The sequence below is a fragment of the Anoplophora glabripennis genome, unplaced genomic scaffold (genome assembly GCF_000390285.2).
Source record: "Anoplophora glabripennis isolate ALB-LARVAE unplaced genomic scaffold, Agla_2.0 scaffold1515, whole genome shotgun sequence".
NCBI classification, from domain to species: Eukaryota; Metazoa; Arthropoda; class Insecta; order Coleoptera; family Cerambycidae; genus Anoplophora; species Anoplophora glabripennis.
Genome location: NW_019417588.1, coordinates 10,112 through 28,245, shown reverse-complemented (window position 1 = coordinate 28,245; position 18,134 = coordinate 10,112). Strand labels below are relative to the sequence as shown.

At 32.2% G+C, this 18,134-nt stretch overlaps 1 protein-coding gene across 1 annotated transcript; it reads right to left on the bottom strand.

Annotated features, from left to right (window-relative positions):
* Positions 1–2,991: 2,991 nt before the first annotated feature.
* LOC108914890 (aquaporin AQPAe.a-like) lies at positions 2,992–16,474 on the bottom strand. Its single transcript, XM_023456423.1, has 5 exons — positions 16,298–16,474; positions 15,589–15,732; positions 14,562–14,792; positions 9,334–9,414; positions 2,992–3,114 (listed from the first exon to the last, which is right to left on the bottom strand). Exons 1-5 carry the CDS (start codon positions 16,472–16,474, stop codon positions 2,992–2,994), a joined length of 756 nt encoding a protein of 251 aa, XP_023312191.1.
* Between the last annotated feature and the right edge of the window lie 1,660 nt (positions 16,475–18,134).

The window sequence follows — 18,134 nt, the reverse complement described above, 5'->3', positions numbered from 1 at the left end:
AAAACTAAAATATTACTATTGTTGCAAAAATCTTCTAAATAAAGTATTAAAAACAAAAAAAGTGTGTTTCGACGATTTATATTGACGTATGGCGCACCCAGAAAAGTATTTTGAAGGGTGAACCCAAATAAAGATTATAAATGAATTCATTATTTCGTAAATTGGTGACTTCGGACAAAAATTCTGAAACAATTTTTATTTCTAAAAGTGTGCTCTGCCAGATATTTGTCATGCGATAGCTTCTAATTCTCCATTTAACCATATCAAGCTTAGGTAATACAATTTTGTATATGTCAAAGAAAAAATTCTAAAATTACAACAAAAAATGAATTTTTAACAACAAAGTTGCAATAAATTTGCGAATTGACGACCTCAGTTATAATACAATGAGGAAAATGAGCTATCGAACTTTGTCTATAATTTCCAGAGTTTTTTATGCCATATTCCGTCCGAATATGTTCTTTAATGAATCTAAATTTTGTTGTCTATTTTGCTATACTTTACCTTTTAAGTACCTATCCCTATAAAAATAAATCTAGAGGATTTAAATCTGGAGACCTAGGTGGTCATTCAATTAATCCTCTTCGTCCTATCCGCCTATCTTAAAAGGCGTTGTCTAAGTAGTTTCTTACCAATACGGCATAGTGTGGAGGTGCATCATCTTGCTGAAGTCACAAATCATTTACGTTGAAAATAACTGATTCAGTTCGGGGAGCAAATCGTAATCAAAAGCTCGTGAACCAAGGTAACTTAGTAAGAATGCCACTCTTTCTTTTTTAGTCATCTTAAGAACTGTTTAATGATCCAGGTTATTATCTAATCTACTTGCCGTGAAGTGGTATCCCACTAAACATTTTTCACGTTCCATAAAAAATCCATGCAAAGTTCTAGTAACGTTCTAGAAACCCAAGATGTCCTCCCCAAAATACGTTTCCATTGAAAGGTTTCAAAAAATTGGTTTCAGTAACATTCTTTTTATGTTCCATTTATGCACTCGATATTTTTGTTTTACGTTTCAGTATATTTTCAGAAATGTTTGAGTAACATAATAATTTTATTACCATAGGTATTGTTCTCATAATGCTCTCAACTTTAGATAATTTTCGTTTCAAAAGCGTTTTTGAAATAGTATAAATAGTGTGAGTAATTTTTTTAATATTTCTAATACTCTTTTGTGATATTTTTATTTGTATTGTGCATGACTCCAGACAACGTTTTTCTGATTTCTCAAAAAATGTAACTAAAAAAAGTTGTTACATTGTATAATAAAAAAATTAAATATGCTCTTCTAGCTTGGGGGTGCGGCAACTTTTACCAACAATTTTATTTTGAGAAGCCCCTGAAAAGTTTTTAATATGGATTACGAATTCTGCCATTCATCGTACAAATAAAAATGTCACAAAACAATAGCAGAAATAAGGACACAAAATGATATCTTGACAAAATAAATATCTGTAGGTATACCTAAACTCTTTTATTTAAGCATGCCTATACACATAAACAAATTTGTACAAAATATAAAATAAATGACGTCTATTTCACTTTATTCATCTATATTTCAAATAGTTATTCTCACTGACTAAGTAGTTGCTCTTCAAATTATATCAAAACGTAGGTATAGTTCCATGTTCCATTTTCTTAGTTCTTGTCCTCTTGTCTATAATAGGTGGTGGGTATAACTATGTGTAGGTAGATGTGACGCAAAATTGGAAATCTCTACACATATCGTTTTAAACATTTTGCATCAATATTCATTATTTTATATGCACCTTACAATAACTACAACTGCATACACTACAAATTATCACATAAAATAGGCAACTAAGCTAGGCCAACTGGCAAACCGCAAACCTAATCTAACATAATACGAATTGAAAACGACACACGGGAAACAAATAAACTCGGGCTGTTAACGCGCAGTCTGCGCAAGTCACGAACATACATTTTTTCTAGACTTGTGTTATAAATATGCTACCACAATTTTTTTTCTGTTTATGTCTGTTTGTATAACAAAGCCAAATGAACTAACGCTTGAGATGGATTGGGAATTTAACTAATGCCGAATGTTCCATAAGATAAGCAAAAAAAGCAAAGGGTCGTTCGTCTGTTATGTTTCTGAGATCGATAGGGAATGTTTCAAGTAATGTTTCAAACTCTCTTCAATTGGAACGTTTCGGCTATGTTTCACTAAATAAGTTTTCAAGTGCTACATATCTGTAATGAAACAGAAACGTTTCTAGTTATGTGTAAAATGTTTAGTAAAACAGTTCATTTGCAACGTTTCATTTACGTTTCGTGTTTAGTGGGATGGTATGGGAATTTTCTTGAAATGTTAGTAGAACATCTGATTTCTTATTTTCGAGTACCTATATGTTTTCTACTACCTTTAGGGGGGTCCTTTACATGACCCGTTTAACTAAACTTCTTTGTAATTTTGTTTATTGTAGATCGACAAATTGGTTCTCGGTTGAAGTATTTTAGTATCTCTGAATCCTGGTTTTGTTTTCATAACCAATCATTATTTGAATTTTTATTCTTTCCCTTTCAGTAAGCTTCATGTTGCTAAAAAACACTTTTAAATATTTCCGATACTTCAGCATTAACTTATTGACAAAAACGTTAATGAAATCGATTTAATTGAAGCCTTCTCGATGATACATTTACATTTTTTTTCATTTCATTTTCATTCTCCGTAGTGGTCTTTATCTCATTTACTTTTGGGTAGGTAAAAAGTTATTCTTACTGAAAAACTTAGAAAGCCACGTAAGAATGACGTATTACATTATTGAAGTTATTTGATAATTGTAATTTAAAATTTTTTTCTTTGGCACCATACAAAATTTTGTTACTTAAATTTATTTATATAGTTGAATGGTTGAATGCCCCATGTCATCTCCTCTGGGTGTGCTATTGGGTCATTGAATTTGTATATTTTTAGTTTTCTTTCTTCACGCGAAAAAGAAAAAAAAATGAATTTTACGTTTCTATAATTTAGGTTTTTTCCACAGATGTTTCTGGATATGTTTCATTAGTTCCTGTTGTATCTTTAGAGAAAACTAACTTGTAGAAAAGTGCTCCAAAAAATCCCGCACCAAGTGGACCAACCCAGTAGACCTAAAACAATAAATTACTTATTAGCGCTCGTCAAACGTAAAGTGGCCGACGAACATTTAAAAAAATATTCGGTGGTGAGAGCAATAAAGCATTAGGAAAACAATGAGCTCGATTTTCCAGAAAAATTGAACCTGAAAACTGCAACGCACATCTCGATTTATTTAAAAGATAGAGGAGGTTCTTCGTTTGTTTGGTTGTTTTTTTTTATGATGTTTAATAACTTTTTTGTTTGTGGAAATAATTTTTACCAATGAGTTTTTTTTTATATATATTTTGCTTATCCTTCAGCAGAATATACCAAAAATAAATCAATTTTCACAAGTGATTTAAAATATATTTTCAAAATTAGCGAAAAATTAAAACACCGCTCTGTATAGGTATCCACAATTCCTGACAAAGAAACTTTTTAAGTATGTAGTATATTCGCATCGGTCGCTCCACTGTATGATTACAGTATGTACAGTTCATTATGAATTACTTTATACCGAAGGACTAAATTGTAGGTAGGTACCACATAATTTTTTATAGGAGCATCAAATTTAATTTTTAGGGATAAGATGTATATTTACTTCTTTGAAATTAGCAATTAAAACTAAAACAATACTTTTCATTCAAGTATAAAAATTGTTTGTGTTCATTATTGTACTATAGGCAACTCTTAATAAACTGATGTATTAAAAGTTGTATAGGTTTTAGTCTGTATCACACTCAATTACGTTTTCATAAGTACTTGAAAATTCTCGTACCAATGTGTAAAATGGAAGTATGTATCAGAGTCTTCACGTGAAAATGTTATATTAAGCTTAAACTTAATCTCAAGTACCAAGTGCGTAAAATATTATATGAAATAGTGGCTCGTCAAGAGGACATAGTCCAAAATAATTTAGGAAAAAATTCGTTTCCATAAAATAATATAATTGAATGTTCAATATGTCGCTCGCTGTTTTTTCGTGAAAATTAATACTTTATTTAAAAAAAAATGCATAAATATGTCACTGAAAGTATTGTCCATCGCTAGCCCCTACTTTTTCCCATCTTCCTGGCAGCATTTTAATTCCACGTCGGAAAAACGACACGTTTTTTGTGGTTATCCAAGAGTCGACCCATTTTTTGCCATCTTCATAAGGATGGAAGTGCTGCTCAGCCAGGCCACGTGCCATCGATTGGAACAAGTGATAATCGGAAGTGGCAATGTCTGGTGAATATGGCGAGTGAAGTAGGATTTCCCATTTAGGTGTTTCCAAGTAGGTTTTCACTGGTATTGCAACATGTGGCCGAGTAACAAACAAACAAGTTAAAATAATTCTCATTAGTATAATTTAAACGATCCCCAAGCATTTTTATTTATTTATTTTTTTAAAACCATTACAGACAACAATAATTTGATAACTAACTTGGCAAATACTGTGATGGTGGGCCTGGAGCGTAATTAAGATAAACACTTGTCAAACCACACACTACTTTATTAACATGAACGTTAACAACCTTGTTGCTCTATCTGCAATCGGGAACATACTGTCCGGTATCCCCCCGTCTACCTCTTGCCGGTTCCTTCCGGGTTCCAGCCACGCATGACATTTCCCCCTTTTTTTTTTAAGTATGTTACATGTATAGTATAGTCCCTAAATTTGACTGGGAGATGTATGCTCCTGTGATGCCTACTTGGGATACAACTGGATTCCACCGTCGTCGGTACTTCTAGTGCCGAATGTTGTCTTCCGTCTTCTAGGCCTTGAAGTGGGACCCTCTCCGATGTCTGCTGGAATGATTCTGGACCTGTAGGACTTGGCGACTTCGTCTGGGACCGATATGCTACTATAGCTGTAACATTTAAATCAAATGAGATGTGAGGTGATGGCTTACAAAGGATCTGTTTGGGAACGACCGGAGGTAGTTTAACAAGGAATTTTCAATTTCTTCTTATGCATCTCCTATTATTATTATTATTATTATTAGTTCCCACCATGTAAGAACGGGGATGTTCGGTAGTTTCCTGTACAATACCCTCTTGCTTTTCGTCCTTGATCCACACTAAGTCCCCTTATTTTAATGGTTCCAATTTCTCTACTCTATGGTTTTTATTGTATGCCGTTCCTTGCCTTTCCTTTTCTCTTCTCATGGCCTGATAGATTTTGTTGTGATTTAGTGGTTTCGGTTTTAATTTCTCCTCCCATACGGGCAGAATATCTCGTAAATTTATGTATTATTTCATTATAGTTGTTGATGTTTTCAGTTCAACTACTTCTATAAACTTACTATAGTAGTCTTGAACTACCAAGTATTCACAATTTCGCACAATTTTCTTATTTCATTCGCACAAATCTGCTGCTACCATGTACCACGGGAGATGAGGGATATCAATATTAAGAAAAGGCTCGAAATGTTCTTTTTGATGTTTCAGGCATTGTTCGCAATTTTGTAACTAGTCCACTATACCTGAATTAACTGTTGGCCACCATACTGACAGTTTCGCTCTGCGTTTACATTCTGCGATTCCCTGATGTCCTACATGTATTTCACTCAGGCAGTTTCTTCTCTCGTCGGGTGGTATCACTAGTCTATCTTTGTATAAGATTACTTCTTTGTGTATGGATAAGTCGGTTCTGTACTTGAAATACGGTCTTATATTTCCTTCAATTTGTTTACGATCTTTCGGCCAGCCATCTAAAATGTTTTTATTAAGTAAATCTCTAAGTATTTTAGTTTTTTCTGACATTCCGGGGATGAATTTTGTTAAGTAATTTACTATTCCTAAGAATCTTCAAACGTCCTGAGTGATTTATTCAATTTGCCTTTGCAACTCAATGTTTTTGTTTTTAAGTTCCTCCATTACCGCCGCCATTTTTCGTTTTTGTTTGACACACTTGACCTTTGACGCCCGACAACTTGAGCTCGAGAACACTTCTTCTTCTTCTTATTCCTCGACCTTCACACGTTTGGATTTGGAATTCTAGAACGTGCGTTTTTTTTGTTCCTGTTGACCTGAGTTTTTCTCCCGGTAACGGTAACGATATTTCACTAATTTTTGTCTTTACACAATACAAAACGTCTAATGTTTGCAATATAACAGACTTTACCGACACGTGGGACTGAACCAGGAGTTAAGAGTTCTTTCCAAATCCGCGTTATTCACGTTTTCTTTTCACTTTCAATTTTACATCTGATACCATGTGATGGTGGGCCGGGAGCGTAATTAAGATAAACACTTGTTAAACCACACACTACTTTATTAACATGAACGTTAACAACCCTGTTGCTCTATCTGCAGTCGGGAACATACTGTCCGGTATCCCCCCATCTACCTTTCGCAGGTTCCTTCCGGGTTCCAGCCACGCATGACAAATATCAAGTTATTTTAATTGTTTCTGGAGTATTTCTGGTCATGGACAATTTCATAACAGGCTGATACGAGAAAAACTGTCCAAAAAATAGAAAATTGCAAATATCTCTCTCTAAAAGTAGTAACGGCAACTCTAACAATGCTTATATGACTTGAAAGTAAATTTCAATCTGCATACGACAGAGTAAAAAAAATAAAGGATGTTTCATTTAAGTTAACAAAGTTATAGCTGTTTGAAGTTATCAAAATGTAATAGCAAAAACGAAACACCTATAGTAGGATCGTATACGATGCAAAGTAGAGCAAAAAATTGTCGGCCTTTTATCAAAGAAAAATCGTGTCATCATTTTTAGAAGGCGTAAGATAAATCATTTCAAATTTAAAATGAAATTCAATGTAAAATCTGAAATACCGCTGCATACGCATTGTGTTCTGGTAGTAGCTGTAGTCGCCCAAGTGCATCGAGTGTACGGTTATACGTCAAATACTAACCTGGCGAGCTTTGCCGTCAATTAGAGAGCGCTTCCAAAAAACAAGTAAACAACAGTGGCGCGTACAGAGGTAAAATGTAGTACATATGTGGAATTTAGGAAACAAATTGGATTTATAATAAATTACATTTAAAATAAATAGTTTATGAGAATAAAGGAATTTTTGTAGCAACAAGGGTGCCAGACCTGAACTGATCCCCTCGTCCCTTCATAATGTATAAAGAAATTATTTAATTTGTAAAACCCTTAAAGGCGTACTTCATTGGTTCCCTTGACAGGCAATGATTTATTACTTTGCATCGAATATGATCGTACTATAGTATTAAATGTTTTAATTTGTTGGTATACTATAATTTAGTACATATGCCCTTTACAGGTATCAATGATGAACAATATCACGTTCCTGAAAAGAGTTACTACCGCGTAGGGAATATTTAATAAAGTGACCCTCAAATTTCACGTAGAATCCGAAAATGCTATAATTAATATATAGGGAGTTCCATTTAAAATAAGAAAGTTAATGTCGGCTTCTAGAATAACCGAAAGTGCTATAAAATTCTAAATCTGTGTCTGTCTAAGCTATGTTGGCGTTACTGCGTTTGCTAGGTTGTCAAATTTTCAGATTTATCGGATCAGTACTTTCCGAGATATCGATAGTGGCGATTTCCGGTGGGACACCGTGTATATACATATCGTCCCTCTTATCACGTAGGGGTGTATAATCCAAGAAATGGATATACACATACGCCTCTATCTAGTAATTGGTAAATTTGTACCTTTAGTAAACAATTTTGATTTAGATTAACCATAGACCACGTATCTATCAACGAAAATGCTAAAAAGTAAAAGGCTGATTTAGGTATTTTCAGCGATCTCTGTTTTAAGTAAAAAAAATAGTATACATATAATAGTAGATATATACCAAATTTTATTGAAATCATTTTGAAAAAAGGATTTATATATTTTTTATTACAGTAACTTGTTAAGGAAGGAAAATTATACTACAGCGACTTCAATCAATTCTTTTTTATTATAGAAAGCTACCCTTATGGTAAAGTGTGGTTAATTCGCATCCGAATGCCCTGCGTATTACTAAGTCTCTTTATTTACTTGCTAGGTTTTAATAACAATAATAGCTGTTTTACATTGACAATTTATTCATCAATAAATTGACGAAGTTCTTCATTAATTAATTCACGAATTTATTGGTAAACAGTGTGGTTTTACACTGCTACAGACTTTGTCAAGTTTTTTGACGTATGAGTCAGTTCTACCAATTAATCAAAGAAGCAAATAAATTTAAAAAATGTCACCTTTCCACTCATAATTGTAGTGATACAACAGCGGTACCGTTCTGACACATATTATATAAATATTAGTTTTTGTAAATAACAAATCAGTAAAAACAATGCAAAACTAGCACGACGCCACACAATTATTTACGTATTCCAATAACATAACCTCATTACTGATCTGAGGCTGGTAATCTGTTGGGTTGGTACTTCCGAACTTCACGAAGAAATTGACGAAAATTAGAACATGCTCTATGTAATGAACATTTTTTTATTTTCGGGATTTCCAGATTTTATTTATATTTTCAGTAATGAACTTATTTTATTTTGCTCCCGCTGTATTATAATTGTTTGGCGCACCGCGATTTTGCACACGGCCCACGAAGTCGCTGTTTCAACGGCTGGAGTTGCACACGGCACTACCAGTCGTTCTCTATAAAAGCAACGGAGTCACCTAACTCACCTACACCAGGCAGTGCTTAGTATGTCTTTCCACGGCACTCAACCATCCTCTGGGTGTCCTAACCAGAGCGTTTAGCAGGTCTCTTCCGCGGCGCTCAAGGTAAGGGACACACCTGGACTCCGACTCCGGGTACTTAGCAGGTCTTTCCGCGGTACCTGACGTCTACCTCGTGGCCGACTCCGGGTGTTTAGCAGGTCTTTCCGCGACACTCGGTGTCGTCACCGTCAAGACATACGTATTGCCTTCGTGACAATAGGTATCCCGATGTTTCTGTTAGTTATATGGGTGGGGCATTATTGTTAATATTATATGTGTTTATAGACTGCGATTTATTTTGGAAAATAAAAGTTTTATTTATACCAAGTCTTGTAATATTCCCGAACCTTGGAAAACACTTCTCCACCGAATGAACCCGGACTGTGACTGTACCAGTTCGGCGTCTGCGGCCGAACCTCGAAAGTACATCACATCTAATTCGTCAAGAACTTGAATAAATTCATGAAGTTATTTGACAGCAGATTTGGTGCATTACAATTGTCCAATTTCTTGATGAAGCGACTTCATGAATTAATTGCTCAATAAATTGTCAATGTAAAACAGCTATAAATAAATATTGTCGGATATAATTATTACCCAATGATAATTCCAATCTCCGTTTATGACAGCTGGAGCAAAACTTCTTGCCGGATTCATATGTGCGCCTGTGTATGGACCCTGAAAAATACATATAATCCTGTTACTGTTACTGTGATATTTATGTTAGTTCAAGTTCAATTTAAGGAAAAGTTAATGTCAGTAGATGCCAAATAATACATTTTTTAATTTATTTTTTAACTTTTAGCAACGCTATTTAGGTAAAGTTATCTGTTAGGCTAGCTATGAAATATATAGAGTATAATTGTGAATGAGAGTCATGTTTATACGGGGGCTACCTTTTACCTCTAGAAATACGTATCAATAGTTTTTAGTATTTCAAATTCCGTCGTGAAAACTTAATTCTTTCTTAACCTTTGTTATGTAATTTGTATACCCTACCGCTGGACAAGTTAGTGTGACTTCAAACAATGCAATGGCCCGCGTTAGTCGCAGCGCATGCATAATTGGGACTTGGGCTATACATTGTTGTCAAATCTCGTAATTTAAAGGAAAGTTTATTAAAAAGCAAATTTCACATCATCTGCCGTGAGGTACTGCTCTTTGGCGCAATACTTTTGTCGAGAGTTCGCGTTCGTTTTGTCGAGTTCACCAGGAGGTCTATCATCTCATATAAATGAAAATTTAATTCTTTTAAATACCTATGATAAACTATGAAACAGTAAATAACAATTAATCTAAAAGAAAACTCAAACAGTAATCAATAAAATACTCAAAATAAGTAAATAATCTGTTTACTCACATGATTTTTACAGCATACCATATACCTGAAATCTTGTGGCTAACCTTCGAAAACTGGTTTCACGGCGTTTAAAATTTCTAATTTCACTTTCTGAGTTTGTTCCCGTCCAACATTAGCGTATTGATATTCAAAGCTCCCTCACTTCTTAAATGTTGAACACATCTTACTAACATTTCCTTATTTGGCACATTTGGTCTGAATAATCCATTTGATAACGTTCTTGAAGGAGTGTTGTTTTTTCCTAACTAAAAGCAAGCTCCAACCATATCAACCTTTTTTTAACTTTGTATACCTACGGGTTTTTTCAACACAGAAACTTGAACATGAAAACACAGAAATACACTGTACTCTACTAAACTGACATAAATAACTAAGGTTACACACTTACACTACACAAAGACACTTCGCTAAATACTAGTTTAAATTGTACTGTAAATGGTAGTTTGTTTTTTGCAAGATGTGTACGCCAGGATTATCTTACGCTCTAACATAAGGTAGGTAAATAACAAACCTTATAAAATATTCAAGATTAATTTATATTTACATAAACGTGATTATATGACTATTTCACTAAAATATTAAAAACAGAATGCAAAGTGAGTTCTTGACTCTTTATAAAGGCCAATCACCATTATTTGTTTACGTCTCTCTTTCCTTATCACTATAGAGGGTTCAGAAAAGATAATTATTAGTCAATTGGAAGGACGAACACGTTTGTAATAGCGCGCTTGAGCACTTCACCCTGTACACGCACTTCTACAAGTCTTACAACATGGTCGTTTCCAGAAAACATGGATATCACTGTACCAAGGGGTCATTGTAAGTTGTCCTTTTTTATTAGGACTAATGCTTCAATTTTAATCACCTCACTAGATGCTGACGCCATTTTACACGTGTCTGCAACTCGTTTAGGTACTCCTTCCATCAACAGACGCAAAATTGTTGTGCTATAGCTAGCATCTTCTGAAACTTGCTATTTTCAGGAACGTGTCGTACATCACGTTCAGGGAGAACAGTTAATGGTCTTTCAATGAGGAAATGTGCCGAGGTCAATGCAGTAAAATCGTCAGAATTGTTATGGAGGAGACAGAGGGGGCGTGAATTCAGAATACCTTCAATTTCTGTCAGCAAGGTATAAAATTCCTCGTAAGTTAAAAGCGAATTTCTCAAAACCCTTTTGATATGATAATTAATTGATAATATTTATAACTCTTAATTCGGTCTTCCCATATACTCCTGTGTTCTACTAATTTGTTTGCGATATAGGTATTTGCAGAACTCAAAAAGTCATACAATCTTTTTATTTCATTATTCGCGCCGACAAAATTTAAACCATTGTCAGAATAAATACCACTGGGTTTGCCCCTTCTGTTAATAAATCTTTTAAGCGTGGCTAGGAAGCATCCTTGGTGAGATCAGTTACTAACTCTAAGTGTATCGCTCTTGTGCCTAAACAAATTATTAAACACATATAGCCCTTAATGATTTTTGCCCCGCGTGCTTTTCTATCTTTAAGAATAAATGGGCCATAATCAATGCCGACATTCATAAATGAATTTAAGTACAATTTTAACATAGGTATGTACTTAAATTTTCTAAATCTTAAATATAATAACAAATATTTCATTTTGCAGAGCTGGACCGATAAACTTTGTTTCATTCAAACTTAATCCTGTGTCTGTTTTACTTGAGCCATTGAAAACCACTCTACATATTGTAGTTATTCGTTTTAATTACCGCATTGTGTGGCATGTAATATCCTTTATTTTTAGTCTCATCCGTTTCTGTGATCTCTGACATATGTCCAAGAGTTTTATATTTCTCCATAAATTTTATATATTCTGACAGTAAAGCCCAAGTTATTATTTAGTTTACTTTCCATAGAGTAAAACATTTTAAGAGCCTTGTTTCCTGAATTACCTAGACTTTTAACCGAGTCTTTAAATTGTATATTAACAATAAAACGTCCATTATTTGTATCACGCTTAGTAATATTTTCAAAACTAGCATCTGATGAAATTTTATTTTTATTAAAAACCTCTTCAATCGACCAAAATTTAGAAATGTCATTGTATATCTTGTATGCCTGAAGTCACTGTAATTGTAGAGGGCTTCTCTCTCTCTGCTGTCTTCAGGTGTCTCTGAGACTTCCCCAGCATCTTCAAGACACCTTGCTCTTAACTCAGAAATGGCTGGAAATATAAAAAAATCTCCTCCTGGTCCTGAGTAGAGCACTCGATAGGCGAGGCAGGACGGGGCGTCACAACATATGAGAGAAAAAAACAGTTTTTGCTTGTAGCTCGGAAACGACTCGATATATCAAAAGATTTTTCATGGTTCTGATTGGTGATCGAGTGCAAAAGGTCCGAACTCTGCATGTCGCAAAAAAATTGGGACTAAGGATGTGTGACATCATAGAATAAAAAAAATAGTTGAATCTCTTCCACACCCTTGGTTTTGGCTGTCCGTTCTGCATTGAATGCGAAAGGTCCGAAGTCCGTATGTCGAAAATAAATTTCGGAATTCGTGTGTGTATAATTTTTATTTCAAGTAAATTAGTTTTTCCGTGATTTTAATAGAGATATTATTTTATTACCTGCGTAAGTTAAATATATTACAAAAAGATTAATAGGTATCTTAGGAAGTAGTAGCTAATTGAATCTTATCTATAATGTTTGCACTTTTTACTGAAAATTTTACGTACAATTAAAAAGTCAATAAAAAATCGAAAAGAGTAAAGACCGGTACATACATACCATTTTAACTTAGGTGTCAGGTGTCAGTTAAAACGGTCAGTTAAGTCGGTCTGAAAACTACAGCATACAATATACACGGTTTTAACGGTTGATCATTTGTCAATAATGTGTGTTTAACGAATTTAAAAAAAGAAAAGGAATATTCAGCGTTCACGATGGTCAAGAGAGTGGTTATTAAAAAGAAGGAGGTTCTCCCATGTAAATTTTCTTCGAGAATTACATCATGAACCTGAAGACTCCCTTGGAGTTTCTTGATCATTGAGAAAGGAAAGCAGCTTAAAATACCATGGTTTATAGCTGTCATCTGTACCCGCACCAAAACGTGCCGATTTATTTACTTTCTGCAACTCTTTATGATAAACAGGGCACTTCTTGACCAAAACGCTATATACTTCATTTTTTTCTCTATCACTATAATCGCTTGATTTAACTTGTCATAGACAAGAATAACTTTGGTATAAATCAGTAAATTCCGTACAAAAGTCATGAGACCACTGACGTAAGTCTGATATATTAAAATATAATAAACTTAAAATCTCACACACAGATGATAGATTGAACTCGTTTTATCGGCCAAATAATGTCACTGGACTATCGAAAATCCACAAGAAATGCGTCACGGTACCTTTCAGCAACAGTTTTCAGTGTGGCCCATCAGTTTTCTAGACGGTCGTTCGTCTCGATTCAGTTCAAGTAAAACATCTGTTTTTTGGTCTATACATGATGTTTTACTTGATCCGTTTTAACTGAACAAGCAAGACATAAGGTAAAATGGTATGTATGTACCGGGCTTAAAACCCAAAAAGACGTGAAATATTCCAGGTTTTCAAGATAATAATTTGAATAAAGTGTGTCTTGTACCATGTGCAAGTACTTTTCGAGATACTGGAAAATTTCAACACAAAATTTAATTGAAACTCTTAGATTCTGAATGCAAAAGAGGATATACAAATGACAAGAAATTTTATTTCGTTAATATCTTTATCTTATGAACAAATGAAGATATTGAATTGAATATAGACGTGTATTTTAAATGTAAATTTTATTTTGAATAAAACAAAAAAAAATATATCTTCTTTTTACAGTTTTCCTTGCTTATGTTTTAAATAAAATTTGCATTTCAAAACATGACAAAAAATATATTATTTTCAGTGGAGTGTCATAATGTCATTTGAAGTGTAAAATAAACGAGTACCTATGTTATTTCGGCATAAACTGAAACTTATTTTTTTTTTCATGTTGACACTACTTTATAAGCCATGGAAAAGGAAAAGTTGACAAACTGATATTTACTTTTAAGAGTTCTATTGATCTGTAAATTAATTTGAAACTGTAGTCGTGTATATTTTAACGTAGAAATATGTATAAGAATTTTTTTAATTTTACAATATATGATCAATAATCGAATAGGAAAGCTAATGGATGTACCTAGTATGAAACATAGAAATACCTATATTTATAATGATATGACACTATAGTGGCACTAATGTTGCTATCAATATTTCTAGGATATTAATATTTTATTTGAAAATGATTTATTGCTTTGTAATAATATTCAACATTATCGTTTTGTAAAAAATATGTTTATCTTAGAATTGTCATAAATATTTATTCGTAGCGTATAATATTAGTCAGAATTAGTTATGTTGTAAAATTTATCCAAATAATCAAAATCTTACTAAAATAGTACTATAAATATAAATGCTTACCCCTGCCATAGCCAAACCAGCAATAGTTAATCCAAGACGTATGGGAGTAGATTCATTTTTTTCACTATTTCTGCTATCCCATATGGAGCAGCAAACCCAAACCAATATTAAAGACAAAAGGAACTCTACTACTAGAGCTTGTAGAGGTGATAAGGTTCCATGGAAATTTGGTGAACACAGACCAACTGTCTCATTAAGTTTCGGTTTCAATGTTTCCGAAGGGGTCACAGCCTACAAAATTCAGTTTCAAATGCACACAATAGTAGTCTCCATAAAATTTAATTAAAGCTATCTTATAAAGCACTAAAAATTGTAAATAGTTAAAATCATCCAAACCTTCTAAAAATATCAATTTTGTATTTCTAATTATAAGCAATTATCCTTAAAATGTAGCTATAAGTAAATAGTGTTATTTAATAATAATTAATCATCATTTTTTTTCTTTATTTTTTGGATATTTTGCCACCTGTGAAAAAATGTAAAAATTAGTGAAATAAACCTTTGCGCCAAAATGATTAGTCTTGGGTTATTTTGCAAAAATAGTTTTAGACGAAAAAAAATCTATACATTCATCAAAAATGATCATAATATTAAAATTTTGCCAGCTGATAAAGGGAAGCTACAGTTATTTTAAACAAAATAACTTACGATACGAAAATACATAATTTAGTTAATGAAGGAAATTATTAATATTTATATTAATTATCATAAATAAATTATTATAAAATTATATAAATACCCAACAAAATAAAATGTATAGGACGTTATATAAATATAAACAAGAATTTTCAAATAATGTGTAGCCCCTATTTATTTTTTTAAATTACCTAATTAATAGATGTTGAAAATTAAGGTTAGTGTTGTAGGTACATTTCTGTGGTATATTCTGGTTATTACAGCACTGTTAAAAAAACATGCAAACTGTTGGTAAAACCAGAAGCATATTTTTTAATTTGTTTCAGCATCTTTGGTTTAAATATATCTATTAGTTATTTCAGGGAAATTAAAAATAATTACTGTCATTTACCTTAATTAATCCAAATCCAGCTAGTCCACCTAATATTTGGCCCACAATAAATATAGGTACTTGTATCAATGGAATATTTCCAATTGTAGCTGCCGCAACTGTTACTATAGGATTTATATGGCACCCAGAAATGTGACCAAACACCTAAATAATTGTAAAAGGTGGTGGTTTGATTTTATTAAATTAATCTTTAGGAATAGATAGATTAATATAAAATTATTATGGTTTGTTATGCATAAGGTATATGTTACTTTTTGGGATTGATACTTATTCTGGAATATTTTAGTTTATTATTTCTAAAGTTATAGAGGAATATATCTTAAGTGAGACGCTCCTAAAATTTCTGTTAAATTTAGTTGTTATTTATTAAAAATTGTTATTAATAAATATTCGTATTTCCATACGAACTGATTTTTTTTATCACCTCCCATTTCTACTATAGAAATAATATAAACAATTTGAAACACATTTAAAAATTGTATTGTCATCGTCAAAAACATTCTTCAAAAATTTCAAGAATAGAACATTGTGCGTTTAGAAAATAATCGAGAAAAGGTATTTTTTTAAGAAAAATTTAACACCCTGTATACCAAAAATTTTTGAATGTAGTATCTATATATTTATAACAAACATTATTTTTTGATATTCTACTTACTTGTTCCTAAAATTGAATAAAAAATCAAAACATGCACATTTTTTAAATATTTACCTGAACGGATATCATTATAGCTAAACCAAAAGTCAGAGAAATTTGTTCAGCTGATGCTGAACTCGCCATCATTCCATTTACACATCCCAGACATCCCAAAAATACCAAAATGGCAGTACCAAAAATTTCACTTAAACATAAAACTGCTCTATCTACTGTACTCATATTATCGTCCATTTGATATCCTTTCCCTAGAATATTGTGCATTATTGCTTTTTTGGATGAATTCATGTAGGCTAATTATTACAGAGATTTAGATTTCCTTATATAAACCAGGAAAAATTATCTAATTATTTTGGGAGGAAATATTTACATATTTTATCAAACGATACATGCCTTGCATCATTAATCAAATATAAATAACTTGATTAATTAAAAAATTATCGTTATCGTATCTGTATTAAAATACATAATTTCATACATTGTAAATAGCTATATTACATTGCACGAGGTTGTCTGATATTGTACAAAAAAATATCTGTTTTAAATTTCTTTTTTTTTATACTGAAACTATTAACTAAAAATTTAAAATTTATGCGTCAATTGACTTTTTACGATGAAAGGAATTAAATAACAGAATGCTTTTAGGAAACTATTGCACATTCTTGAATCACAATTATTGTGTATCTTTACTTTACCTACTATACAAAACAGGAAAGGTACATTTTCTGATGTTTACATGTTCTCCGCGATCTTTCAATGCGAAACATTAAAGGAAGTTGCTCAGTTTAGTGTTACGCTTGGTTACTTCTTGGATGGATCTACTTGTTCTATCATTGTTTTACTAAAAGTGCGATTTGTTGTCTATAAAACTCCAACATTAAAGTGTAAACTTTACTTGTGCATAGCTGTCACTTTTTAGGATAATAAGCGAAATAATTGCATTTACAAAAGTGGGAAAATGTGACCACCACTAAGAAAATATTATCTAAGATTTTTGCAGGTTACCGATAACTTCAGGTTTTTCCTCTTGCAATTTTTTTGTTTTTTATTTTAACGGGTTTTACATACTCATTATTTAATTAGCTATGACCAATGCATTTTCGATACATATGCAATTTATTTATCGAAAAGAATTTGATTTATTCGATAATAAAATCATCATTCTTTAACTAAAATTTTTGTCGACGACCACCATTTTCAATACAAGTAATACATATAGTCAAAATAAAAAATAACAATAAACGTATTCATTTTAAATTTTCCCCATACTCTAAATTATGAACAGTAGTGTTCTATCGAGTTCGTCCAATGTACCTAAGGCCCTTAAATAGAAATAATCGCAGGGATTCAAATTTTTTACCTACACAACCTACCTATTATTATTGTCTATTACAGAATTATGTGTTATTAAAAATATAATTTCCAATAGATTTAATGTATTTCATTCGATTACAAGTTACTGAAATGCACAAAGCGTTATTTAGCTTTTACTGCTAAATAAATCAAATTTATGGCAATTAAATTAGATTTGTATCGAAAATGAAATAATTACGTTAAAACCATTAGGAACACAAAAAATTTACGAGAAAAAAGCTTAAGAAACTAAAATCGAAAGGTCAACTGTAAACAAAAATTAGCATATTTGTTAAGGGGAAAAAATATTTTTTCCATTTATGTAAATATATACTTCGGACGTTGGATCTTTACATAATCATCATCAGATAATCGACAATCGATCTGAAATGGTTATAATGACAAGAGCTAAGGTTAGAAAAGGACAAATGATGAATATGCTTGGTTTCATAAAAAAAAACAAAAATTGTATGCTAATTTTGACACCCTCTAGTGATAGAGGTAAATTTAATTAAATAATTTGAATTCAAGAATCTATGGT